Source organism: Canis lupus, chromosome 26 (assembly GCF_011100685.1).
Source record: "Canis lupus familiaris isolate Mischka breed German Shepherd chromosome 26, alternate assembly UU_Cfam_GSD_1.0, whole genome shotgun sequence".
In the NCBI taxonomy this organism is placed as follows: Eukaryota; Metazoa; Chordata; class Mammalia; order Carnivora; family Canidae; genus Canis; species Canis lupus.
The window spans coordinates 2,969,144-2,995,901 of NC_049247.1; the positions used below are offsets into that span (position 1 = coordinate 2,969,144).

The 26,758-nt window shown below is 47.2% G+C and overlaps 1 protein-coding gene and 1 long non-coding RNA gene across 5 annotated transcripts in view; both read right to left on the bottom strand.

Moving 5' to 3' along the window:
- GLT1D1 (glycosyltransferase 1 domain containing 1) overlaps positions 1-17,519 on the bottom strand; it is an 87,232-nt gene extending 69,713 nt beyond the window's left edge. For 2 of the 4 annotated variants that reach the window (XM_038574737.1, XM_038574738.1), the window contains exons 1-2: positions 16,906-17,023; positions 4,220-4,368 (exon numbers count right to left, since the gene is read on the bottom strand). In XM_038574737.1, coding sequence (XP_038430665.1) covers positions 4,220-4,368; positions 16,906-16,973 — 217 coding nt within the window. In that variant the 5' untranslated portion in view covers positions 16,974-17,023. Of the gene's footprint in view, positions 1-4,219; positions 4,369-16,524; positions 16,624-16,905; positions 17,024-17,430 lie in introns of those variants that run through there. The other 2 variants (XM_038574736.1, XM_038574735.1) reach the window with 2 other exon arrangements.
- A 4,083-nt stretch (positions 17,520-21,602) lies between these two features.
- On the bottom strand, positions 21,603-26,531 carry LOC102155367. Its single transcript, XR_005379076.1, has 2 exons — positions 26,059-26,531; positions 21,603-24,458 (listed from the first exon to the last, which is right to left on the bottom strand). It is a non-coding gene; the product is annotated as an uncharacterized LOC102155367 (long non-coding RNA).
- Positions 26,532-26,758: the final 227 nt, after the last annotated feature.

The following is a 26,758-nucleotide window of genomic DNA, read 5'->3' on the forward strand; positions in this document are numbered from 1 at the left end:
AAAACAAAACAAGGCAGAAAAAACAGAAAACAAAACCCATATCTCATGTATCTACCAAAATTAAATTGAATATGTTGAAGGGAATCCAGAAGTGAAAAACATATCTAAGACATATAATTGTAGAAATATGAAAATCAAAAAGGAATAAACTCAAAAAATGAAGAGTTGGTAAAATATTGTAGTTAAGGTGGGAAAAGAAAAAAATATTGGAAATATTTAGTCTGATATAAAAACGAGTCGTAATGGAAAAAGAAAAAAAAAAAAGGACCGTCTAGTTCTATATACTATTATGCCTTAGTCCTGGAGCTTTCCCGAGCTGCTTGTTCAGTAAACTTGCTCTTCCCTTGTACTTCCAACTGGTGTTCTGGGGGAGGACCTGCTGTGCTGACTCTCAGGTGTGTGTACCTGGGCGGAGATGCCCCCCCCCACCACCAGGTGCTGGGCTCAGTGGGAGCTGTTTACCCCGGGAGGCCTCTGTTCCCTGGCGGCCCCATCCCTCCCACACACAAGGTGAAACAAAGAGGAAAATAAAAAACGGTGGCAGCCAGATTTCTAGCTCTGAAGTTGAGCTCTCCGCAAGTTACTAACCACAGTCTCCCAGTCCGCACTGGCCTAGGTGCTCTCAGGGCTGGCACAGGTGCACTGCTCTGCACAGCTTGGGGGCACCTGGTAGCGGGTGAGAGTCCTTGCTGCCCGTGCCCTCCCCACTTCCGACTGTCGCAGGCGGAACGGAGGATCGCAGGCCTTGTCTGCTTGGGCGCCCTGGGATCCGGGCCGTGCTGCTGGACCCGCGCTCTCCCGCAAGGAACAGAGTGCAGCCCCCTCCGGACGCTGGCAGCCTCTAGGGTAAAGGCAGCTCCGCAGGCCCACCTGACCGACTGGCTCTTCCCAAATACTCCGAGGGCTGCGGCGCTCCAGCCCTTTACCAATATCAGACCCCGGTTTGTGGTGAACTTTCCCCTGGGCACTCCTTCTTACAATGACTCCAGGAATCTTGAGGCTTCACTGCCCCTCTCTCGAGTCGGCCCGATTTCCCTGCTAAGCACTTTTCCATCAGGGAAAACTCTGACTCAGATTTTAAAGTTCTTGCTTCTCCAGGGCTGGGCTTTCATGCCCCTGAATCTTTTGCCACTCTTCTTTAGCCCTGCTAGTTGCTCCCCCAGTTTATTCTTTTTTTTTTTTTTTCACCTTCCTACCTTGTTAGAAGTGAAAACTTTTCTCTTTGTAACATTCCAGCTGTTCTCTCTTTAAATCTCAGGTTGAATTCATAGGTGTTCAGGATGTTTTGAAAGTTATGTAGGTAAGTTTGTGGGAAAGGTGAGTTGAGGACACCTACTCCTCCATCTTGCCATTCCCTCCCAGAAACTATTCCATATAAATGCACTGCTATAAGTCACTCACTTTTGGGGGTAATTTGTTACGTAATGACAGATAACTAGTATAGTACCTATAATACATTTCCAGGAGAATACACAAGAAAACAATAACTAGTTGTCTCAGGGGATAAGAAATCAGACAGTTGGAATATGAAGTGGGAGAAAGATTTACTTTTTGTGCTTTATCATTTAGTTACATTCACTCTGTGCTGGGAGGAATTTTTTAAATATGTGTGCATAGCAGTTTAAGTTTTAAAAAATTTATGAAGTGAGGGAGCCTGGGCGGCTCAGCGGTTGAACATCTGCCTTTGGCTCAGGTCATGATCCTGGGGTCCTGGGGTCAAGTCCTGCATCAGACTCCCTGCAGGGAACCTGCTTCTCCCTCTGCCTATGTCTCTGTCTCTCTCTGGGTCTCTCATGAATGAACAAAAAAAACTAAAAAAAAAAAAAAATTAGGAAGTAAGCATCCAGATAGGACCTAAGTCCCAGCTAGGTGCAGAGGGCAGGAGGAAGACCAGGGAGATGAAGCGAGGCTTGATCTAGTGTGGAAAAGTAGAAAGTCACCTTTGGCAATGAAACTTCCAAAAATTTCAGAAGCTTGTTATCCTGTTGCCTGAAGCTCTATCCCAATGTGAAGATCTTTGTAGAGAATTTTGGCCCTCAAATGACACACTACACCCCTGAAGTGTGCTACCACTGCCATGTCAGTGAATTCATTTTTGGGAAGAGGCACTTGTTGCTCGGCTACAACACAGTGATTTCTTCTGCCTTCACTTGGTGGTCTCTATACTTTCACTGAAGTCAAGCTGGTCTTGGGATGCTAAGAAGAAATATCCCCAAAATGTAGCTAGAGCTAAAAGGGTGCATGTCCCTTCAGTGATCTAGGGATCAGTGTTTTAAGATTCCCCATGGATTGATTAATTTTTTAAGAGAGAGTACTGTTATCAACTTCACTCTTTATGACTAATTAAGAGCTCATATTCTGTGAAGTTGGGCGCCTGGCTGACTCAATCTGGAAAGCATTAGACTCTCTTGGGGTTTTTTTGGTTTTTTTGTTTGTTTGTTTGTTTGAAGATTTTATTTATTTATTCATGAGAGACACACAGAGAGAGGCAGAGACACAGGCAGAAGGAGAAGCAGGCTCCATGCAGGAGCCCGATGTAGAACTTGATCCCGGGTCTCCAGGATCAGGCCCTGGGCTGAGGGCAGCGCTAAACCGCTGAGTAACCCAGGCTGCCCTGTTTTTAATTTTTTAATTCAATTCAATTCAATTCAATTCAGAAGTAGAGTTCAGTGATTCAGCACTGCATATAACACCCAGTGCTCATCACATCCTCCTCATGCCCATCACGCAGTTACCCCGTCACCCCACCCCCCTCCCCTCCAGTGACCCTCAGTTTCTTTCCCAGAGTTAAGAGTCTCTCATGGTTTTTCTTCCTTTTGATTTCATCTTATTTTATTTTTCCTTCCCTTCCCCTATATTCATCTGTTTTTTTTTTTTTCCCTTAAATTCTGCATATGAGTGATAGCATATGTCTTTCTCTGGTTGACTTACTTCACTCAGCATAACACCCTCTAGTTCAGCCATGTCATTGCAAATGGAAAGATCTCTGGGTCCTGAGTTCAAGTGCCATCTTGTACATACAGCTCACTCAAAAAAATTATACATACTTTGTAGCTTTGGGTAAAGTAGCGATGTAAGTCATTTCTGTGTGGTTGTGATGTTAAGCTATGTTTGAGCTAAGGGACAACCAGACAGCTGGTGGAACATGATTTCTGGGTGTGTCTGTGGGGGTGTTTCCGGATGAGATTAGCATTTCAATTGGTAGACTGAGGGGAAGACAGGATGCCCTCCCTGATGCAAGTGGGTGTTAAGGCATCTGCTGAAGGTCCCTGGAGAACAAGAAGGCAGAGGAAGGGCAAATTCACTCTCCGGGTTTAGCAGAGATATCCGTCTTCCCCTGTGCTCGTCAGACATCCCAATTCCTGGTTTTCAGGCTTTCAGACTCTGGCTCCAGAGCCCCCTGATTCTCAGACCTGCTGAACCAGACTGAAGGGCAGCATTGGCAGTTCTGGTTCTCCCCCCTGCAGACAGCAGATTGTGAGACTTCTGGGCTTCAGTAATCACGCAGGCCAATCTCCCATCCAAGTAGTAACCAGGCCCGACCCTGCTTAGCTTCCGAGATCAGACGAGATCGGGCGCGTTCAGGGTGGTATGGCCGTAGACACGCAGGCCAATCTCTACCATAAATCTCCTCTTCCATGTGTCTGGATATGCACTAGTGGTCTCATCTCTCTGGGGAGCCCTGACTAATGCACCTCTGGGAAGGATAGCCCCAGAGCTTCCTACATGGCATGCTGGACATGAATCTGCTCTGCAGCTAAGCTGGCATACTGATCCTGACACTCTCCACTACATCACCTGCTTAACACCCAGCTCCTCAATAGTGCTCTAAATTGGCTTTAGATCTCAGCGTTTCCCTTGTTAGTAAATCAGTGGAATAAAATGTTTCAAACGTGCCCATTCTATGTTTGTAAAAGACTCATAAATGTTTGGCTTCTGAAAATCATACTTTGAGTTAGAAACTATACCTCAAAGATATTCAGGATAGTTCTCTTAATGAAGTAAAACAGCTACAACACACAGCCACTCTCGATAGGCATAGTTATCTCCTTTCAGAACATTAGTTACTAAGGACGGAGCAAAGCAGATGATTGTGCTCCCTCCAGGTTTGAACCGGGTAAACAGGCTAAGCTGTCTCAGCTCTGTTTTACCAGACGCTGGATGTGTTTCTGGTTTTCATGATTTCTCATGTTTCACCTTTGGAGAGAAAGAGGGTTACCTTGCAAAAGTCGGCCTCCTCGGTACAGGTGAAGAGCCAATGCTGCCTCGAGCTTCTCTGCCTTGATGAAGTGGGCGATTTCAGACGAGCTCTCCAGGTCAGAGGTATCTTTCAGAAGACATATGTGGCCTGCGGCTTCTAGATGCTCCCTTTACCAAAAAATATAAACAGAGAAAGAAAATGGTGAGGGCAAAACATAAATATGTCACGGGTGGCTACTGTGATTAACACTTTAAATCAAAAAGTTAATAAAATTTATCTTCTGAAATGCCCTGTAAGGGCAATCCTCCTAAAATACAGGACAAGGCTCATCATCAATGGCAGTAACGATTCACCCACCAGTGTCCGGTCCCTAAGACTATGGCAAAGACCAAGGCCAGTCAGATGAGGGCTAATTCAGGAAGTCTTCTTGGCAGCCCTTAGACAAAAGGCACATGCTGACACACACTGACATTTTTCAATGGTATTTGCTGGACCAGAGTTCCATTTTTTTTTAATCTCCTTGATTCTGCATTTTTCTCCTGTCCCTTAATTATGGATGATACTGAAAGTTTGCTTTTAAGCATCTAAAATTCAGTTCTTGGGATCCCTGAGTCGCTCAGTGGTTTAGCACCTACCTTCCGCCCAGGGCGTGATCCTGGAGTCCTGGGATCAAGTACCACTTCAGGCTCCCTGCATGGAGCCTGCTTCTCCCTTTGCCTGTGTCTCTGCCTCTCTCTCTCTCTCTCTTACTCTCTCTTTCTCTGTGTGTGTCTCATGAATAAATAAATAAAATCTTTAAAAAATAAAATAAAATTCAGTTCTTAATAAAGACTTCAAAAGTCACCCATTATCATAGCTTCCAAAGATAGTTCATGTGCCCTTTCCATTCTACCTCCAAAACATCTTTCAGACATATCTTTCTTCTCATCCTGCTTTGGTTTCTTATAACATAAATCTGAAATAAAAATCTAATAAAAGAAATATTCTGAATGGTGACATAGTATGAGCAAAATCAAAAGACAGATAAACTGAGAAAAACTACTTACACCACTTACAAAAGGAAAATTAGCTAATTTGCTTAATAAATAAAGAGCTCTCAGGATCCCTGGGTGGCTCAGCAGTTTGGCGCCTGCCTTTGGCCCAGGGCGCGATCCTAGAGACCCGGGATCAAATCCCACGTCAGGCTCCTGGTGCATGGAACCTGCTTCTCCCTCTGCCTATGTCTCTGCCTCTCTCTCTCTCTGACTATCATAAATAAATTAAAAAAAATAAAAAAATAAATAAATAAATAAAGAGCTCTCATAAATCAATAATAAGAAAAAAACAATAATAACTTGAGAGCAAAGGCTATAGAAAAAGAAATTCAACTGGACTTTTAGATGTAGGAAATGGTGCTCAACTTCAGTCACCCTTTTTACGTAGAATATTGTAAGGATCAAAAGCCTAGGGACATCTGGGTGGCTCAGTGGTTGAGTGTCTGCCTTCGGCTCAGGGCGTGATCCAGAAGTCCCGGGATCAAGTCCCATATCGGGCTCCTTGAATGGAGCCTGCTTATCCTGTCTCTGCCTCTCTTTCTCTGCCTCTCTCTGTGTCTCTCATGAATAAGTAAATAAAATCTTAAAAAAAAAAAAAGAAGTCTGCTGAAAGTTTGTGAAATAAACACTGTCCTATATTATTTCTGAGCAGGTAAATGGATACAACCTCTTTGGTGGGCAATGAAGAAACAGCTAGAGTACTTAAAATGTATGAACTCTGTGACCAAACACCTCCACTTCTAGGAATTAATTAAAAAAAAAATACATGCGCCCAAGACAAGGCTCTGCAGCTATATTTCACTTACCAAACAGACTGGAGACCTCAGTGCTGGTCAGTAGGGGACTCATTACAATCAAGCTCTGCCTCCATCAAAGGAATGCAGTAGATCACAGTGAAGTACAGTTGACCATTGAACAACATGGGGGTTTGGGGCGTCAACTCTCCCCCACACAGTAGATCCATGTATAACTGATTCCTCCAAAACTTCACTAACAACCTACTGTTGACAGGAAGCCTTGCCACTAACATAGACAGTTGATTAATACAGATTTTGTACGTTATATGTATTATATACTGTATTCTTACAATAAACTGGAGAAAAGAAAATGCTCCTCAGGAAACCATAAGGAAGAGAAAATATATTTACAGTCCTGTATTTATATAGGAAAAAACTCTGCGTGTAAGTGGGCCCATGAAGTTCGAACCCCAAGTTGTTCAAGGGTCAAGTGTGATTTAGAATTAACTCCAAGACATATTGTTAATGAGGAGAAAGCGAAGAATACTTTGTGTATATATAGTGTGTGTGCACAGAATACCTGCAGGACGCACAAGCAGGAGACGGCAATGATTAGGTCTACAGAGGACAAACGTATCGTTTTATGTTGCTGGATATTTCTACCATGGTCAGATATTATGAGTGTTGGAGGTGTGTGTGCCTGTGTATATACAATGAACCCACCCAGGCCTCTTTGACTAAAACCCTTCCATAGTTCAGGGTAGCCAGCTCAGCTGTCAACTCTGTGAGAACAGGCCCGAATCTGTCTTGCTTCCTGAATGAACTAATGGCGGAAGACATCTCTGGATCAAGTCCAAAAACCTCACCCTAGCCCACAGTGCCCTTCACAGCCCATGTGCCAGCCGCCCTCACTCCACCCACTTTGGCTCCAGACCTGCTTTTCCACCTGCAGGACACCCAGCACATCAGGCATTCGACTGTCCGTTTCCTACTGCCAGCTCCTCTCAGTGAGATCCGATAGCTCCTGCTCCCACCACATATCTGTCCTCCCAACACCATCGTGCTGAGCCTCTCTTGCTCCTGATCCTTCTGTACTGCGTGTATTCGAACAAGGGAGTTGCATCGCACTTAGGCTTCAATTACAAAGAGATGACAATCAAGTACACTTAAGATTACCCTTGAGCATCTCTTAAATCATCCAGAAGTCACTATAGTACAAAGTTCAAATCCCACATAGCTTTTTTTTTTTCTCCAGCAATAAAACAGATTGTTATTTCTTCAGCTGTTTAGCTGAAGTGCATGGTGTTTACCAGGTGCATTAGCTGGCTTGTATTTAGGGGAAATAGTGTACAAAACAAAGATCAGAATAAAAGAATGAAGGAACTAGAATCTTTGAGCAGAGTGGTCATAAAATGGCCCAGTTGTTTACAATGTGGGAGCCACAGGCAAATTCAGGAACTCTGAGGAAACAGCAGATTCAGACATCTTGCTCACACCCACTCTGGGGAGTAGGGTGAGAATCATCACCTGCACTACTCTGCAACTGACAATTATTCTCTTTGGGTTTTTTTTTTTTTTTGTACTATAATTAAATGCACATTGCTGTAGCTATCACTGGACAAATACAGAAAAGCTGAGATCTTGCTTAAGTTACTGAAGTACAAGGAGTATCCTGATCTTATCATTTCCACTGCTATGCTGATCAATCATTATCAGCCAATAACACTGCCCCTCCCCACCTCACCCCACCTCAACTCCTCTGGAAGGGCTGCAGGCAACCGACAAGCAGAGCTAGCTCACATCAGCCTAAAAGTTAATGTTTTACAAAAATAAGATAAGAATTCAACCGTGCTTCTGGGCATAAGTGAATAACTGTTATTCCATTTTCTTAAAACTCTAGGAAATAAGAAACCAAAAACAAATGTGTTGATAAACAGAAAATTAACAGTTTGAATCCTACGTAGAGAATCCATTCCTGAGATTTTTTGGTTTATGCAAAACTGATAAGATAGGACATATGGAATGGAGGTGGTTAGTACAGATAATGAGTTGTTCTTGATCTATTAAACATATTATTTTTAAATGGCATTTCAACACTAAGTTTATTATCTTATAAATGTTCTAAAATAATTTTTTATATCTTAATTATCTATGACTAAGAATTTACCCTTGTTTCTGGTTGACTTTTAATGCCTTGAAATTGCTCTAACCCTCTTCTTCTGTAAGTGATCACTTGATTCAATATAAACTCCATGAGCACCTAATATGCCCAAGGGGTTCACGTTTATTTGACTGAAGACTTTTTTGAGAAAGGAATCATCTCTAACAAATTATGAGATTTTAAGCACTACTTGGTCGTTCTAGGAAGTGATGAACCTATCTGCACATGGCCGACTCCAGACTCAACCGGTCTTACCTGCTTCCAACTGGCTGAAAGCCATCCTCTTTAACTGAGGGAATAGAGAACCTTGATCATTTCTGTGTTTAATGTATGCAAATTTGCATAAACTATGATGTCTGGAATACAAAATATTGCAGGAGGAACTTAATGAGAGTGGGCAACACCAAGGGCATTCTGTTCCATCTCCATGCACCCCTGCATGATCCTGAGATAGGAACACAGGTCCAGTACAATTTGGGGCTGTCCCACCCTGTGGGCCTCTCAGTGTGTGAGCCCCTGGCCAGGCCCAGTGACATAGCATCTACTGGCAGGCCAGCCACCTCAACGGCAACTTGCGGGGGAAGCAGAGATGTGCTATTTCTGGTGGGGAAAGGTTGGCTGGGCTGAAGAAAATGTTGCCTTTGGACAGTATTTCAAGAGTTTCTGATGTATAAAAGAAATCATGCTGGCCTTGGAATGATGAGAGTGCTCATGAAGATGGAGGCCCTTTGTGAATGCCTGCACAAACTCGCAGGCCCTAGTTTTGGAAGAGTGATCTAGCAAAGACACTGCACCACATAACTTTCTGTGGATTAATTGAGATAATAGCACATTCGGAGGACAGGGTGTTACTTAGAATAATGTGGTCAATGTGTGTTATAAACTGTAAAGTGGATCTACTTTTTAAATGAGATTCTAATAGGATTCTGGTAGTTAAGAGATTTGCTATTGGGAAACCAGTCTTTTTAAAAGACAGCGGAGTCCCATGAAAAAAACAGGCAAAATGGCAAGATCAGAAAGTATCCCGAGCCCCAATGTCTGCTGAGATGGGACTAATGAAATAAACAAATGAATGGGGGAAAGGAGGGAGGCTAGGGAAAACCATGAGATGTGATGAGCTAGCCTGAATAGATGTTCCAAGTGTAAAATATGCACACAGCTCATTAATAATTTGCATAGTGATGGCATGTTGACATGATATTTGGAAATACTCAGTTCAGAAGAATATATTATTACCATTAATTTTATCCATTTCTTTTGCTGTGCTTAATGTGACCACTAGGATATGTAAAATGACACAAGCCTTCACGCTGCTTCAACCAGTACCAAACAGACATGCTCCTCACCATTGATGGTTCTGTCATTTTACTAAAAGAAGGTGGGTATTTGAATTTGTATGGAAAACTTCCTGATTTTAATGTTCTCAAAGGTATTTCTTGCTCCTTCAATGCCAACATTTTTTATTCCCTTAAATCTCAAAAGTTCGTGGAGATCTGCTTTCTCCTTCTCTTTATAGGAATTGGTGAAGCTTTCACATCCACAATATCTGGATATGTGTGGCTCCTGTAGCATGCATTCCCATGTTCCCCCCTTCCTGATAACCTTGAATGTCCGTATCACCCATCTGAGTGGGGTGCACCCCACCCCCAAGTCTAGGGGTGCTCCTGCTGGCTTATGGCAATCAGAGCATCCCAGTTGTCCATGCTTCCACCATGGACTTGGGTGGGGGGGGGGGTGCTCACTTGTATTTGCAGAGACTCAGGTGCTCCATCTTGCTGGGCCTGTGGTGGGAGGTGCCGGCTAGGAAAAATCTAGCAAGAATGTGAAGTGGACCCAAGAAGCGGCAAGCAGTGGACTCCTGTGCTTATCATGTTAGCTGCAACATCAAGCCTGAAGCCTGCCCCCACCTCTAGACCTTTTATAGGATAAGCCGCTCAATTCCCTTCATTGTTGGGGCAGTTGGGGTTGGGTTTCCACTTACTTAAAGCTGAAAATCTCTGATACCACTATAGACAAGCAGCTTAGAGCTTTTATTGGTGTTTCATACATAAGCTGCTTGCTACATCAAGCTCTTTGTACAGCCATCCAGTCTCTGACCACAATCTTATCTTTCCCCCAGGCTCCTCAATCACTCACACCACAAAGACCTCTTACCTCACAGACCTTCCAGACCCTGGCCTCCAGTAGCTCCTCCTGCACGTTGTCTCACAATCCCGCAAAGATTCCCTTTCCTGTCATTCCCATGATTTTTCTTGTCAATACATGAACCTCTCCTCTCCCATGGCCTTTGGTAGCATTCGAGGTGCCCATGGCAGGAAGCACCAGCCCGGGATGCTCCACCCACCACGTCTTAGTGGCCACTGTTGGAGAGTGAGATGGGAGTATGAGATGGGATGTGATGGTCACAGCCCGGGCCCTCGATTTCAGGAACCCTTCACAGCACTGGGAACCGGCACATGCCCCTCCCTCGGCTCCCCCTGCAACTGGCACCACCCGCTCTCCAGCACTGGGTGTCTGTCCGTTGCCACCCTGGCTTGGATGCACACACCCCACCCTGGGTCGGGGCGTCCCCCTGGCCACAGAGCCCTGGGCCCGATGGGCACATGAGGCAGCAGAAGCAGCCCTCTTCTCTCCCAGGCCCTTCCCATTGCTATCAGACCCCTATTGTCTCTCATTCCACAGGGGCCTCCGCAGTGGCCTGCAGTCCTATGAGCACTCTGCGTCCAGAACCCTCACCATGGCTCCACCTGCCAGACCAGCTGCTCTCTGGCTGTACCTCAGCACCTCTGCGTCTCTGGCCCTTGGGCCTCTGCACACATGGTTCCCATTGCCCGGAATGCTATTCCCAACGCTCTCTATCCTCAGCTCACCCACAGGGCTCTGGCTTAGACGGTTATCCACCATATAACTCATGTATCAACGTGTTCACTATTCATTTCCACTTCCTAGTGGAAGCAGCGTAAGTGTCCTTCAATGGAGGATGGGACAAACAGAATGTGTTATGCTCACCACTGGAGTATGACTCAGCCATCGAAGGGTTTAGTAGTGAAACGTGTGCAAAGTCCTTAAAAAGGACCACATGGTGTGTGATTCCATTTACAGGAATGTGCAGAAGAGACAAATCCACGTAGTCGGAAAGCAGATGAGTGGGGGCTGGGGAGTGGCTGCTAACAAGTGTGCGGTGTCCAGTGAGACACATGCAAACGTTCTGGAATTAGACAGTAGCAATGATGCATGACTTTATGAATATACTAAAGATCTCTGAACTGCACACCTTGAAAGTGAATTTTTGATACGTGAACTATATCTCAAAGCAAACTGTAGGAGAAAGAAAAACCTTTTTCTCACGGGAACCCCCCAGACCCTCTAGAAGGGCTTGCTCCTCTCATCACCCTGCACTTCTTCCTGCACTGATGACAAGGCAAATTGAGTCATTTGTGCAAATGTATGTTGTTCATCTGCCATGCAGAAATGCTAGAACCTTTTCTGCCATCACCTGCTGAGCATTGAGCTGATGTGTTAAGGACTGTGTGGCTGAATGGCTGTGCGCTCGGGAGGTAGAGGGCACCCGCGGGCACCCTGCCTACAGGAGATGTTCAATAACAAATATTTGTGGAATGAAAACATTAGTGACTTTCAAAAACGATTACTCCAGGGGAAAAATGAGAAAGCCTTTTGCTACTGACTTAATGTACATCTGCAGTTTCCTTGGCATCTGCTAAAGAAAAGCTAGAACACTAGAAAACTTTCCTTCGGGCCTTTTTTTCTTTCCAGAAGGCTGGGCAATCACAGCAGACTCCAGAGGTACAAGGGCAGGGAGCAGTGGGGTTGGGTGTCTGTGCTGTGTTGGTTGCAGGGCTGTGTCTGCACTTCCTCCTCTCCCTCCCCAACAGTATGTTTCCAGGCAGGATCCTGTTTGCTTCTGGTATCTAAAGTGGCTGCCATTGTTACACAATGAGGGAGGAAGAGAACAAGGCAGCACCACCCTCCACGCAAAGTCCGGCTCCCACGTGGTGACATTCACCTTCATGCGGATGCCAATACGCTCATCAACACTAACCCTCAGAACTCCCTCCTCTGGACTGGAGGGACCTGAACCCTCTGCCCCTCGCTGTGACCTTAGGAGCTCTGCAGACAAAACTACAGGAGTGGTACCCAGTACTCTGGCAAGCATCCCACAGCTTGGTGTAGGACAGGGGTCAGAAATCCTTCCCTGGAAGTGTGGCCAGAGAGTGCATATCTTTGGGCCTGGGGCAGACGGTCCCTGTCCTAGCACTCAGCTCAGCCACTACAGTGGGGAAATGAGGAAGCAGCCCCCCGCACCCCTGGGCACAACCTTGTCCTCCAGATTTTCCTCACCACACAGGCGCTGCCTCTGAGTGGCCCTTGGGCACAACTCTGTCCAGCCTTGATTGAGAAGGATATTTCAAGGGTTCTGAGGGCCAGCCTCCCATGTTAGTTAGTGCTCTCTGATACTGTGGATTTGCCACTATTTCACTACAACAATTGCATCAATACTTTTTTTTCACATCCATTACTTGTGCAATTTATTTCTCTGCCACCAGTGAAATTAACTTTGTTCCCTAAAGAACTTTGTTCCCTAGGTTTCTGACCCTGTTTTTAATTTACCGGTGCAGCTTTTCATTGTGACCTTTTTTTGTTAGGAGCTAACCTGAACCAATTTGCCTGATTTAGAGGCTTGTTGGGATCATTGTCAGGTTCTTCTGAAAAATGTTTACAGCTTCAGGGGGTCAGAGGTGGGTGGGGAACTGCAGGTGCCCTTGCTGGACCACTCGGAGAGCCAGACCCCCAGCCTTGGCAGTTTAATGTAGTCCCACCGTGAGGACTTCATGTTCACACAGGGACCCCAAACCTTTCCAGCACACCAAAGACCCTTAACACCAGTAATTACTCCTGAGATGCTTTTTACTAATGAACAACCCTTTACTAATGAACAAACACTCACAGGGCTCAGGGAACAAATCTAGAAGTAGGTACCCAATTAGGGTATTTAAAGAATGCCAACTGACAGTCCCCGATTTAGAACACAAGGTGAACTTCCATGCATGGCACACAGGTCTCTGGAAGGGCAAAGCGCCACACAGACAATAAAATAGTCACTCTTACGTTACTGATCCCCATCCAAATGCCTTCTTCCCAGCTATCACCTGTACCTGCTAACATACTTCATCTATCAGGACCCACAAAATGGAGACTGTCCAGTGGCCTGGCCTACATCCCAAACCTGAACCTCAGTCAGCCAGGAAATGCATCACTGTTGGGGAAGCCTAACACAGGCCAATCGGGCTCCTCCAACTCAGTTTAGCTAACTCATCTCACCCTAACAGACAGGATCTGCTAGCTTTAGAGGAACCCTGACCTGCTAGGCAGCCAGGACTGTCCCCAGAGTGTGGCTTCTAAGGCTCCATGAAAATAGTTCTAACAAAGAAAAGAAAAGAAAAGAAAAGAAAGAAAAGAAAAGAAAAGAAAAGAAAAGAAAAGAAAGGAAAGGAAAGGAAAGGAAAGGAAAGGAAAGGAAAGGAAAGGAAAGGAAAAGAAAGAAAAGAAAAGAAAAGAAAAGAAAAGAAAAGAAAAGAAAAGAAAAGAAAAGAAAAGAAAAGAAAAGAAAAGAAAAGAAAAGAAACTCCCTCTAGCCTCAAATCTTTCGGAAGTGCGACCCTGCTTGTGAGGCAGGGCAGCCCGACACATGGGTTGTTTTCCCTCGAATAAAAGACATCAAACTCTTTACTAAATGTTTTTTTTTTTCACTTGACATTCACTACATTCAATAACCAAGCACTACTTATTTTACTTTTGAAATATGTCAGACCCAAAGGCTCACTTCCTCTGCCCCTGACCCAATCCATCTTTCAAAATGCAGCTCAAATATCTTTAAAACTGGATAGCTCTTGGTGGCTTAATTCTGTTTGTGGCACAAAACCATACATCCAGGCTGACATGGATCTTGCCCACCTCTGCAGCCACGTCTACCTGTTCCACCCTAGAGTGAGGTTTGTCTCAGCACTACTGACATTTTGGACTAGATCATTCTCTTCTGTGGGGGTAGTCCTAGGCACTGCAGGGTGTCTAGCAGCACCCCTGGCCTCTACCCAAGAGATGGCAGTGGCCTCTCATGCCCAGCATGATAACCAAATAATGGCTCCAGACACTGCCCAATGTCCCCTGGGGCAAAATCATTCCTTCCTCCTCTGCACATCCTTCCAGCCCTGGATCCCACTGAGAATCACTTACCTAGTGTATCTGACATTGCTAAGGCTGCACTCCTCAGATCTGGAAGGGATATGCCGTCCCCCTGATCCCACCTGCTGCCCCTTTGCCTGGGACACCCATCCTCCCTTCCCACCAACCCTTGCCCACTTGGGTAATTAAGGTCCATGGTATCATGAATCGAATGCATTTATTAAATGCATAATAAGCACCTGGCCATGGTTTAAAACACTGAAAATGTATTAATTCATGTTTGATTCTCATAACAAACCTATGAGGCAGGTAATAGCGGCATACCTTCTTCATGGATAAGAACACTAAGCAGCAAAGCATTTATGTAACCCAGTCTACCTTTTCCTTGCTGGGGAGCGGCATGTGAAGGCAACTCCAGAGCTTGTGCCTTTCCTCAGTTTGCAATGCCGCAAAATCTCTCCCCATGTCTGGCCTGGGATGGGTCACCTGCCTACATGCTCCCAGAGCACTTATACCTCCCTATCCATGTACTCATCAGGATTCAGGAATGCTATTTATGGACCGGGTGTTAATTTACAACTACAGACAGATGCACAAGAATGGACCCATTTCTTCATTTTAAAAAGCCAATCTTTAACTCAGACTCCTTCCTCTCTTAGACTGAAGGGAACTCCAATCTTATTCATTTGAGGGACTCCCTGGGCCCTGGGTCACTTGAGGATCAGAGGGGTCTTTGGCAGAGAAAGTGTGAGGAGATGCTCTAGCTCCACAAGAAACTGTCACCATAGGAACCTCCATCCCCTCCCCTTCCAGGACACCTGGCATTCTTTCCTCAAGGAGCCTCCATTTCTACAGGACCCAGGATGTCTTTTGCAACTTCTGATTTTCCCTTTTCTGCATTCCCTCTGGAGTAAAGGGGAGACAAAGCTGGCTCTGCAGAGACAAAAGCACAAAGAGCCATTGTCGTCATGTTTCATGCACAGCCAGGAAAACTAAAGACAAGTAGCTCAAGGGCCTGCATCCCAGCTAAATGTCAGTGGTCCTGTGGACATGCCTGCCTACTTCTCCTAATGGCTCTCTGGCTGGGGGTGCCTGAGGGCCTTTGGAATATTGGGGTTCATGTGTACAATTCACATTGGGAGCAAAATGTTAAATAAAGAGATGCTTTCTCTAGTTCTCCTATGGGACCTGGCATCTCGCTCTGATCTCCTTTCTCTGCACTCACCCCCTCCAGGCACTAGATTCCAGAGAGCTTGGCCTTCTTTCTGTTTCTCAGGCACATCAAGCTCTGTCTGGCCTCTGGACCTGTTCTCTGGCTGTTAGCCCCTCCCAAACCATCCTCCCAGATCGGAGTGGCTGCTCCCTTTGGTCACAGAGGTTTGAGCTGGAATCTCACCATGTCAGAGAGCCTCCCCACCCCTGGCACTAGTCAAGGCCTGAAACTGCCCCCTGTAATTCTGTGGACTCCTGCAGTCTCTCTCCCCTGTTGGAATGTGCTTCATCAGAGCAGAGGCCACACTGCACTTCCTCCCTCCTTGTGCCCAGGAGTGAAAGCAGGGGCACTGAAATTAGATCGAAGATAAACCTGTAGATGAAAATCTTCATTGTGAAATCCTAATTGTACACCTCAGAAAACTGATTTATCCTCTATCAATTGCCACTTATGATCTGGAGGAGAACTGTAGCATCCTTTTGTGGAAAGGGACAAATTAAAGAGTTGGCTTTGCCCCAATCGCTCATTTTAATGATGGGGAAGCCAACCGATAGAGGGGAAGTGAGTTGAGAAATTTTATGAAGCAAGTCAGTTATATAAAAAAAAAAAAAAAAAAAGGTTTCCATTAGGCTCCAGGCACTAATCTGCTCCAAGTCTGCCCTGCGGGGCCTACAGCGCCTTGAGAACACAAGAAAACACCCGACAAGACAACTGCAGAACAAGGTGAGCGCTGGGAAGGTGGGCACACGGGAAGAGTTAGATGGGAACCTGGAATGCTGGGGGCGCGGGAAGGGGCCCCCGCGGAGGTCAGGGCCCACGGAGGACGACGGAGGGCTTGCACGTTGCCGCACCCCGGCCTCGAAGGTCTCCCCAGCCCCAGGCTTCCAGGGGCCCCTCCGCGCTCGGCCCCTGTGCAGAGGGCCCCCAGCCTGAAGCAGCCCCCGCGCACCCGCAGCCCGAGCCGCTCACGGTCATACATGCACAGCGCGCCGTGGGCATCCTGCGCTCGCTCTCGGGCCCCCGGGGTGCACCTCGCCGAGCCCGGGGCCCGCGGCCCTCCTCCCACGCAGGGCATCCGTGTGCGTGCGCAGCAGCCGGCAGCCCCCGCGGCGCCCTCTCCGCCCTCCTGCCGCCCCGCGCCTCTCGGCCGCGGCCCCCCCCCCCCCCCCAGGCAACCCCAGAGGCCTGCGGGGCGCGGAGGGCCCGGGCTGCGGCCGCCCTGACCGCGCGCCCCCGCCGCATCCCGGCGCCCGCGCCCCCCGCCCCCCGCCCCCGCGCGCAGGCCGGGCGGTTTGGGCGCGCGCTCAGGGGCCCGGCGGAGAGCCCCGCCGCGGATGCTCGCCGGGGCCCGCACCTACCGGACGCGCTCGGCAGTGACGGCGTTGCCCGTGTGCCGCCGCAGCACCGCCAGGAACAGGAGCCGCATGCCTCCGCCGTCCCCGCCGCCGCCGGTCGGGCGCGGGCGCGGGGGCGGGGGCCGGGCCGGGCCGGACGGGACTGGACGCCCGGCCGCGGGCGGTGGCGCTCGGTGGGTCCCGCCCGCCGCTCCCGAAGCCGCGCCCGCGCTCACGGGATTTCGGCGCCGGGGACCTGGGCGCGCGAGCAGCGGGGGCGGGAGGGCGCGCGAGACCGCTTCCAAGGGACCGGGACCCCGGAGCTCCCCGGGCCACGGCCCCAGCACCGCTCCCCGGGGCCAGCACCGCGGGGTCCTCGGGTCCCCTCCCATGGGAACCAGAAGAGACAGAGGGCGCCGTCTCATGGGTCCAGGGGAGAAGAGGGCCGCTCTTAGGGGACAGCAGGGGTGCCTACAAGTCCCTTCCCACAAAGACGATGGTCGGCTACCACCAACCCCGCCCCCCACCCCACACAGGGCCCGGGGGTACCTGCAGGTTGCCCCCTTGGGATCTACAAGGTGCTGGGTCCCTTTCCTCGGGGGCCACAGCAGGGGTGACCGCATTGCCTCCCTCTGGAACCAAAGGCGGCCATGGATAGACTCTTACTGGCACCAGGGTGGTCAGAGATGTCCTAGGGCTGTCAGCACCGGGGATCGCACGTTGCTGGAAAAATCAGAGATGTGGCAATCTTAAGCCATCATTTCCAAAACGGACTAGATCTAAGAAGGAGCTGTGCCCTTTAGATGTGTTAAAAAAACTGAGGCACATTAAACATTTTAAGTTTATTTGCGAAAAAGTTGATTTCAATAGAGCAGTACTAAGCTGGAAGTGGCTGGTGGGGAGCAGGAGATCCAGGAGAGGCTTTTATACAGAAAATGCTGAAACAAAGGAAGTATATTATTAATTGGCTCCAGCTTAAAGCCTGGTTGGCTATTTGTGATTGGTCATTCTTACTTCCAATTTTGTGACCTTAACCATGAGGCGTTGACAGGGTTCCCTCTTGGCTTGGTACACAAGGCCCTGGAGTCCCATCAGTCTAGTGGCCTCCTGCTATCATCTGACGGATGGGACCTGAGGGCTCACGTCAATTCCTTCACGATCTCCGCCTGAACGTTAAGAAGACATTGAAGTTTATTTCTCGGTTCGACAGTCTCCAGGAACCCAGGCTTCTCTCTCGCTCGCTCCAGCACCCCAGCACCTTTATAACCATGGCCTCCATTCTCCCCATGGTCATAAAGAGCAGCATGGCTGCTGGAGCCCCGCACATCACGTTCATACTCAGCAGAGAGGACAAGGAAAAGGATGCACCCAAAACGGTGCGTTTAACTTTAGGAGCTCCTCCTGGAGTGTCATACAACCCTGAGGCCTTTATCTTTTTGTGCACATGACCACATCTTGCATCCAAGGCAGCCAAGAAATGCAGTCTGTTAGCTGGGCGCACTGCTGCCCTGAATCAAATGGTGGTCACTAAGAGATAACACAGGTTCTAGGGACTTGGATGTGGATATATCTATCTGGGCAACTCGACCCACTAACTGGCGCGTTTCAAAAATGACTGTGTGTATGAAGGCCCTGCCGCACACACCAGGGACTATTCACCACTCTTCCTACACCCATGTCCCTTCCCCTGTGCTGGTCCCATTCTAATAATCACAGAGCAGCTGGCCCCTCCCTCTCCACTGGGTCTGAGTTCACTCGTGGCTGCAACCTCCACTTGCTTGGAATGATGTTGTATGTAGAGAAGACACTCTGTGGATGTTTGTTGAATTAAAGGAAATCACTGGATTTGCACTGCTGTGAAATTTTATTCCTATGATAATGCATTCCTGATTTTTTAATGGAAGTCGGTGCTACAATAGAATTGTTAGACTGAAATTCACTTTTATTCGATTTTTCTGGAATACACCTGCTCTGTAAGTTAGTGAAAGGTTCTGACGTATCTGTGAGGGCCCATTACTGTATTCATCCGTTGCTTCAGTTCACTCATTTATAAGACAAGACTGTAAACAGTATCATAGCTAATTAGTTCATTTTGGTAAAGTTAGTTATGATTCTCCCAAGTAGATAATAGAAAAGGGTACAGAGACAAATGTGCTACTATGGGATAATATAAAAATAATTAGGGGGGGCAAGACTAGAACAGAAAAGGCTGTAAGCATCTCCTAAGATTTCTCTAGATGCTTTTAACTCAAGGGTCTTAAAATATATGTAAAGCAAAATCTGCTTTTTCTTTCATCATAGTATTTGCTCAGACTATTTCTCTAGTTCACGGCACCAGGGAAAAATGAAAGTTTATTTATCTACCCTGTGTATATTATCTACTCTGAAAAGTGATAGCATTTCAGGGGAGAGCACCATGGGCATATTGACTTTAGAAATGGCTCATGATAAAAATCAGCACCACATCTTTTTTCTTCTTCCTTTTTTTTTTTTTTTTTGCATATTGACTTTAGAAATGGCTCATGATAAAAAAACAGCACCTGACATCTTTTTTATTTTTTTTTTTTTGCCTTCATGACATTAACAAGTGGGGCACTCTCATTCTCTTTTTCTAGCAGATCCCAATCTCTGTACCATCATTCTTCCCTACCGTAGTACTGAGAACTATAAATACAAGGGGTGTGTGTGTGTGTATGTGAGAGAGAGAGCGAAAGAGATCGTCCTAAAAACAGAAGCCACAGGCAGAACTGTGGTCTGAGAGGCCTGGTTACGTTCTCTTTTCCTGTCTCTCACTGACAGCAGTCCTACATGACCAAATGCAAGAACAAGTTATTGGTCTCAAGTAACTAGTTTCTTCCTGTCATGCCTAATGAACACAGGGAAGTCAACTCGAACTAGACAGTTTTCCCTTTGAGCTTTTGGCAAAAAAGCAGGACTTCCCATTGTTGTGCTGAAGGGTGTGTGTGTGGGGGGGGGGGCATACCAGGTTCTTGACTCTACAGCACCAGGACGCTCATCTCAAAGCTTCTCATCATTGCAATGCTTGACGTCTGACAGCATTGGTGCAGTTATAAGGCTTCCCGTTTCTAATAATGTAAGAGACAGAGGTCCAATGCTTGTGCATCAGAGGTTGACTATAGGGAAGATATTTTTATTTTTTTAAGATGTTATTTATTTATTCATGAGAGACACAGAGAGAGGCAGAGACATAGGCAGAGAGAGAAGCAGGCTCCATGCAGGATGCCCTGGGCCGAATGCAGGCATTCAACTGCTGAGCCACCCAAGCATCCCTAAAGGGAAGACATTTTAACTGCTGCTAGTAACAACCTGTTGTATGTACTGACCTTTATTTATTCTTAAACTTTTATTTATTTTTTAAGATTTAATTTGAGAGAGATTTGAGCAGAGGGAGGGGCAGAGGGCGAGAGAGAATCCTAGCCGACTCCCCACTGAGCATGGAGCCTGATGCAGGGCTCGATCTCAGGACCCTGAAATCTTGACCTGAGCTGAAATCAAGAGTTGGACGCTTAACTGACTGAGCCACCCTGGCACCCCTTTTTATTTTTATTACACTCACATATAATTAACATATGCAGATGAACAAAACAAAATTTTTTTTGGTTTGTGTTTGTCATTTCACTACAAAAAGTAAAAATGCTTTATATGAGTTTTTTTGTGGTTATTTGCTCAATTTGTAAAATTTAATAATCATGGTAGGCAAAATTGTAACATGGCCCCAAGATTTCTAGCCTCCTGATTTAGGTCTTCTTCCAGTTATTCCATCAGATGCCCATCCAGGTGATGGGGTGCAGAATTTGTAGATTAAATTCCCAAAATAGTCACCCTTGAGATAGGGAGGTCATACAGGGTGAGTCTCACCCAGTCATTGTCCCTGTAAAGGCCCTGGGCATTTCTTGATGTCATCAAGACTCTAGTGCGAGAGGGACTGCACGTCAGGGAGAGTCTCTGCTGCTGGCATTGGGGCCAAAGGCGGCCAGGTGCACGGGGTACTGGGGGTTCTCGGGGCTGAGAGCAGCTCCCAGCTGACAGCCAGCAGGAAGTGGGGCCCTCTACTACCCCCTCTCACAGAACTACATCTGGCCACAATCACAGAAGCCAAAAAGAGCTCCAGATGAAATCTCAGCCAAGCCCGCACCTTCACTTCTGCTCCTGAGACCCCAGGCTGGGAACCAGTCAGCCATGCCCAAACTTGTGGCTCACACAGCTGTGAGCTCACACATGGGTGATATCTGAAGCAACAAAGTTGTTGTGACTTGTAACAAGAGAATGTGAACAGGATCATAGACTGCAACCCTAGACTGCGAATGTGTTTCTACCTCAGAATCCGGTACCATTTGAGTAACTACATAGTTTCCCAGTGTACCCATGGACTACAATTTAATCCATGCCTGTTTCCAATCTTTTTGCTATTTTAAGCAACATTGCCATGAACATTTAAGTTCATGCTAAGTCTCCACATGCATTTTAAAATTCCTAACAGTGGCACTGCACATTCAGAATGCAGGCAACTGTGGTTTTGATATACATAGCCAATTGCCCTCTAGAAACACTACACCAAATTTACCTTTCCACGGGTCACTTGAGTACACTCACTTCACCGCCCAACAATTGCCAAAACTATTTTTCAGTTCAAGTGACATGTCCCCTCTTTTTGTTTTTAAATTACTGGTGTAATTTGACTTTTTTCCCCTCGAAGGGTCTTTTTTTTTTTTTTTTTCCCATGTGGGTGCATGCATGGATATGTACTGCTTCTATTAGTTGGAAGTTTTCCAGTCGCAAGGAACTAGAAGTCACAGTTGCTTAATCAGAAAGGGAAGTCACAGGCTCACCACAGAAATGTCCAGGAAAAAGCTCCTGTAGAGGATGGGCAGAACCTAGACCCAGAACATGTCCATTGCAAACAAGGTCTTTCTCTCTGCATCCCTACCTTTTTGAGTTGTTTCATTCTTAAGTTTTACAAGATGGCCCTTGGCAACTCCAGACTTCTATCTTTAGGATTACAAATCCAACAAAAGGAACATTCACTCCTGGTCCTCCAGAATAAGCCAAGGGATTGGCTTTGACTAGATCAGAATGGGTCAGAGTCCATCTGAGCCAATCACTGTATCAACAGATGGAATCCTGCCATTGGATGGACTGAGATCATGTGACCATGACCACAGCTAGCCTGGCCAGGCCAGTCCTGCCTGCACCACCCCAGGAGCTGAAAAGCAAGGTGCCCCTAGCAGAAGAGATGCTGAACAGCACCAAAGGACAGCTATTTTCTATGACACCTGGCCATTCGTTTTGCCAGTTTTATTTATTGGGTATTTACCCAAGAAATCCCGTAAGATTCCTAAGAACTTATAAAATAAAGACATTATTAGCTTTGCCACTTGTATTTCAAATATTTTTAAATTTGTTTGCTGCCAGACAACAGTTATCCTTTTTTTTTTAACGTAAATAAGTTTTAAGTCGTTATGTAGCCAAATTTATGGATGTTTTCTGTTATGGCTTATGGGTTCGGTGTTCGGCTCAGGAAAGATTTCCCCGCCCTGAGATTCTCTATTTGCCAATCATTTCATATAACACTTTTTATAATTTTTTTATTTCTCCATGATAATATTTTATCTGTCTGGAATGGATGCTGGTTTGAAACGTGAAGCCTGTTCTTCTCACGTGTTATAGTTGCTCATTCCAAGGGAATTCACTGAATAATCCGTTATTTTCTCCATGCATAGGACAGGCTTAGAACTACACGCTGGATGGTGTCACGTACGTGCTTCAGTTCCTCTCCTTGGACCTCTTCTGTCGGGTCCATCTAAACACAAATACACTGCAGCTGCCCACTATCTGTTTTGTGAATGCTTTACAGATAGACAGGTTTACAAGGAACCGTAGGAGTGGAGTTGAAGCTGAACAGGCAGGTTCAGTCCTGCGTCTTGCACTTCTTCAAACAGAAGGAAGCAGAAGCCCCTTTTCTTTCACCTACTCTCTCTCCTGCCTCCCTCTTTCTGTAGGTGAATGCCTGACTCTTGCAGAAGTCTCACAGTTTTTTTTAAAGCACAAGAGAAAAGGAACCCAAAGAGGTTGCTACTAACAATGGTCAAAGAAAATGAGTGAAAAAAGTCAAACCAAAACCCATCCTGGCCACACAGTCTCACCTCCCCTGTAAAAATAAAACACAAGTCATTGTGAGAGCTAAATGAATTCACACAACAGCAGGTCAGTGTGGCTTTGTTTTGGACTTGGGAATTTAAGGCCTAACTCTGTCCCCATGGGTTGACTCTGTTTTTACTTCTATTTTCTGTTTCTACCTACATTTTCAGCCAGACAAAACTATTACAACAGGGACTCTGTGAAATAAACAGAAATTATGACTACTCCATATCTAAGGAGAGTCAAAAGATGGACAGGATGGCCTGACTCTAATGCAGCTAATGCCTCACAGCACAGCCTGGCACACAGAGACGAGCTGGGCCTCTTGTGATCCCTGGGATGGAACCGGAGAGCCCGAAGAAGCATCGGCCATGAGTGCTGACATTGAGCCGTCCTGACACGTGGAGAAGAGTTGGTTAGTGACACACAGATGGTACAGGACATCCATAATGCCTACTTGTAAACCAAAGTTTTGAGGAAGCTGAAACTGAGTAAGCAGACGCGGCTGTGCGGTGGCAAGGGCTGAGCCATGCTGATGTGAAATGAGAAACAGAGATACCGTGAGAAAGTTGACAGCCCCTAAAATGTCCTCAGTTCCTCACTGGTTTCTGAATTCACTCCATCAGATAGCATCTCCTATGGGTTCCACACTGAGCAAGAACAGGGGATAGGCGGTGATAGAGAAGGAAGGGCCCAGCGTCTTAGAGTACATGCTGCATTTCAGCCCACACTGCAAGCATTCTTGCAGAAAGGTCCTCTTTCCCAGAGGGCCCTTGAGGTGGAGACAGCCCACAGAAATATACTCTGTAAGATAATGTTACCTATCCCCAGACACCAGCTGTTTCAGTTAGGTCATTTACTTGTTTATTTCAACAGCCAAAGAGAGACTCCCATGATTACTTTCATTAACACGGGCCTATTACAAGTGTACGCCATAAAGTGGTGAGTCAACTCACGTCAGTTTAGCGTTACAATCCTTGGGGCTTAGCACAGGAGCTCCGCACACATTGGTTACACAGGCCAGGCAGAGACTCTAAGGCTGCCTTCTTTTATTCTTTTGTTTTCCTGCTTTTTGATAGAATCATGACAGGTGGCTTTTGGCTACAAGTAACAGAAAACCCAACACAGTGGCCTGAACAGGGTAGGATTTATGATCTTTTACTGTCTAACTTCTCCCTGATTTTCTGTGCCATCCACGTCCTGAGCTGGTTCCTCTCGTGCTTGTGAGACAGCTGCCAGCAGCAATTAGGGATTTAGGCTTGTGAATCCATGCCCCATTTGAAGAGTGTGTCTCCTTTGCAGTCATGGAACAAGTCCTTTCTTTTAGCCCGACTGGGCCACTTTATGTTATCTGTCCTCTGCTGGGCCCTGGGGGAATTTGTCTTGAATGGTTGCAGTCTGGGTTTCCCAACCAGTCACTGTGAAGAGGTATGAGACACTAGCATTGGCTTTGAATAGTCAGATTTAGAAACAAAGATGAAGTCAGCTTCTCCTGAGCTACATGGATACATAGATAAATGGTAGGGAGCAAGGTGGGGTGAGGACAAATTGAGAATAGACAGCTGAATGGAATCGGGAAGGACAGGAGGGTGTGCACGTTGGACAAGTAGTAATCAAGGGTGTGGTGCCCACTGCACGTTAGCATGAGGCAGTGCTTATACTAACCCAACAGAAATTTCTGCAGTGGGGTGATGTATACTGTGCTGTTCACCATGGTGGCCGCCAGTCACAGGAGGCTACTGGGCACTTGAAATGTGGCAGGTGTGACTGAGGCACAAAATGTTTCATTTTATTAAACTCGTGGTAATTTAAGTTCAAATAGCCACACGTGGCTAGCGGCTACTGCACCAGACGGGCAGAGAGAAAAATTCTCTGCAGTAAGAAAATAGGACAGCAGCGAGTGAGCAGGATTCAGATAAAAGCAAAGTATGTGCCCCACCTAAGACAGTGGCTGCTACCTGGTGTCAGCAGATTGTGGCCACGGGAGAAGATGTGTATTTTCGTTATCTGATGCTACCTAACGATCCTGCCCTGATCTTAGTGATTTAGAGTAACAAGTATTTCATTTGTTCGCAATTCTGTAATCTGGTTTGAGGCTCAGCTGGGGCAGTTTCTGCTGATCTTGCTGCTGCTGCTGACTTATGTAGCTTCCTTCAGCTGGCAGGTCGGCTGGGGTGATGGCGACCACCTCTTGACTCGATTGCGGGGTCTTCTTCAATAACGTCTCTCCAGCAAGGTGCCTGGACTGCTTACGTGGTGGCTCATGGCTTTGAAGGCACAAAAGCAGAAGCTTCCAGACCTTCCTAAGGCTTAAGGACAGACCTGGCCCAGGGATACTCCACTACATTCTCCTTACCAAAGCAAGTCACAAAGCCGGTTTGGCTGTTAAAAAACAAGGCGACCAAACCAGCCCATTTCTTCCTACTGGACTGTTCTGCAACTTCACGGTGTCAGAGACTGCAGGGTACGGCTGATTTCCTTACCCACGAGAGGAACTGCTCAAAGTTCGTTCCTAGGGTACGTCCTGAACTCTCGCTTTGCTCACTTAGCTTTATACTTCTTAGCCGAGATAATCCAACTCCCTTCCGTTGCCGTCATCTGAAATGGCACATCCGCACGGGCCAGGGCTTCCCACTAAATCATCACACGCTAAGTCAGACGGCTTAACTTTTATCCCCTATTTACTCTGCGCTTTGCCTGAGTGTCAGTTTTACCAGTCTTTTAGCAAATACTTGAAGGTTCTGTCTCAGATTCCAGCCAGAATGTGGAAGAGGCAGAGCCTTGTACGAGGAATTAAGTAAAAGCCTTTAATTGAAGACTCCGCTCTACTGAGTGTATGACCCCAGACAGAAATCTTAAGCGGTTTGCCTTTCAGCTAAATTAGGAGACTGATGTATGCTTTAGAACATCAGGGAAGTCCAAAAAAAAAAAAAAAAAAAAGAATCGAACATAAAACTTTCTTTCGGCACCACTTAAAAATCAACAAATATTCGTTTGTTGGGTTCCACATGTACTTACCGCTTGCGAGGATTTGTGCTAGGTTCTTGGACTACGGGGGACGGACAAAGAAATTCCCATCCCTCCCAGGTCTGAAGACACGTTAAATCGTTTTCGCAAAACGCACGATCCTAACTTTACACGGTGCTGTGCAGACAGAGGTGGAGGGCGCTCCCGGGGCGTGAGGAGGGCTCCGCCCTCTGCTGGGGGGTCGGAAACGTGACATCCGAGCTTCGGAGCTGAGAACGAGGAGCTTGAACGACCGTGTGAAGGTCCCTCCAGCACGCAAGGGCTCCTCTTTTTTTTCTTTTTCTTTAAAGATTCATTTATTCATGAGACACACATGGGGGGGGGGCGGAGGGAGAGGCAGGCCCCACGCAGGGAGCCCGACGCGGGGTCGATCGCGGGCCCGGACCCCAGCCGGAGCCGAAGGCGGACGCTCCCCCGAGCCCCGGGGCCTCCCTCCGGCCGCTCCCTGCCGCCTGCTGCGTGCCGGCCCGGGGCGGGTGGCGGTCCAGGGGGCGCGCGTCCGGGAGAACAAGAGGCGCAGGGGCGCTCGCTGGAGCGTGGGGGCAGGCTCCCTACCTGCGCGCCCGCCGCTCGGCTGGCCCCGAGGCCGGAGCGAGGCCGGAGCGAGGCCGGGTGTCGCGGGGCGCCGTCGCCGTCGCCGGGGCTGCGGGCACAGGGACAGAAGCCCCGTCGGCGCGCGCACCCGGAGCCG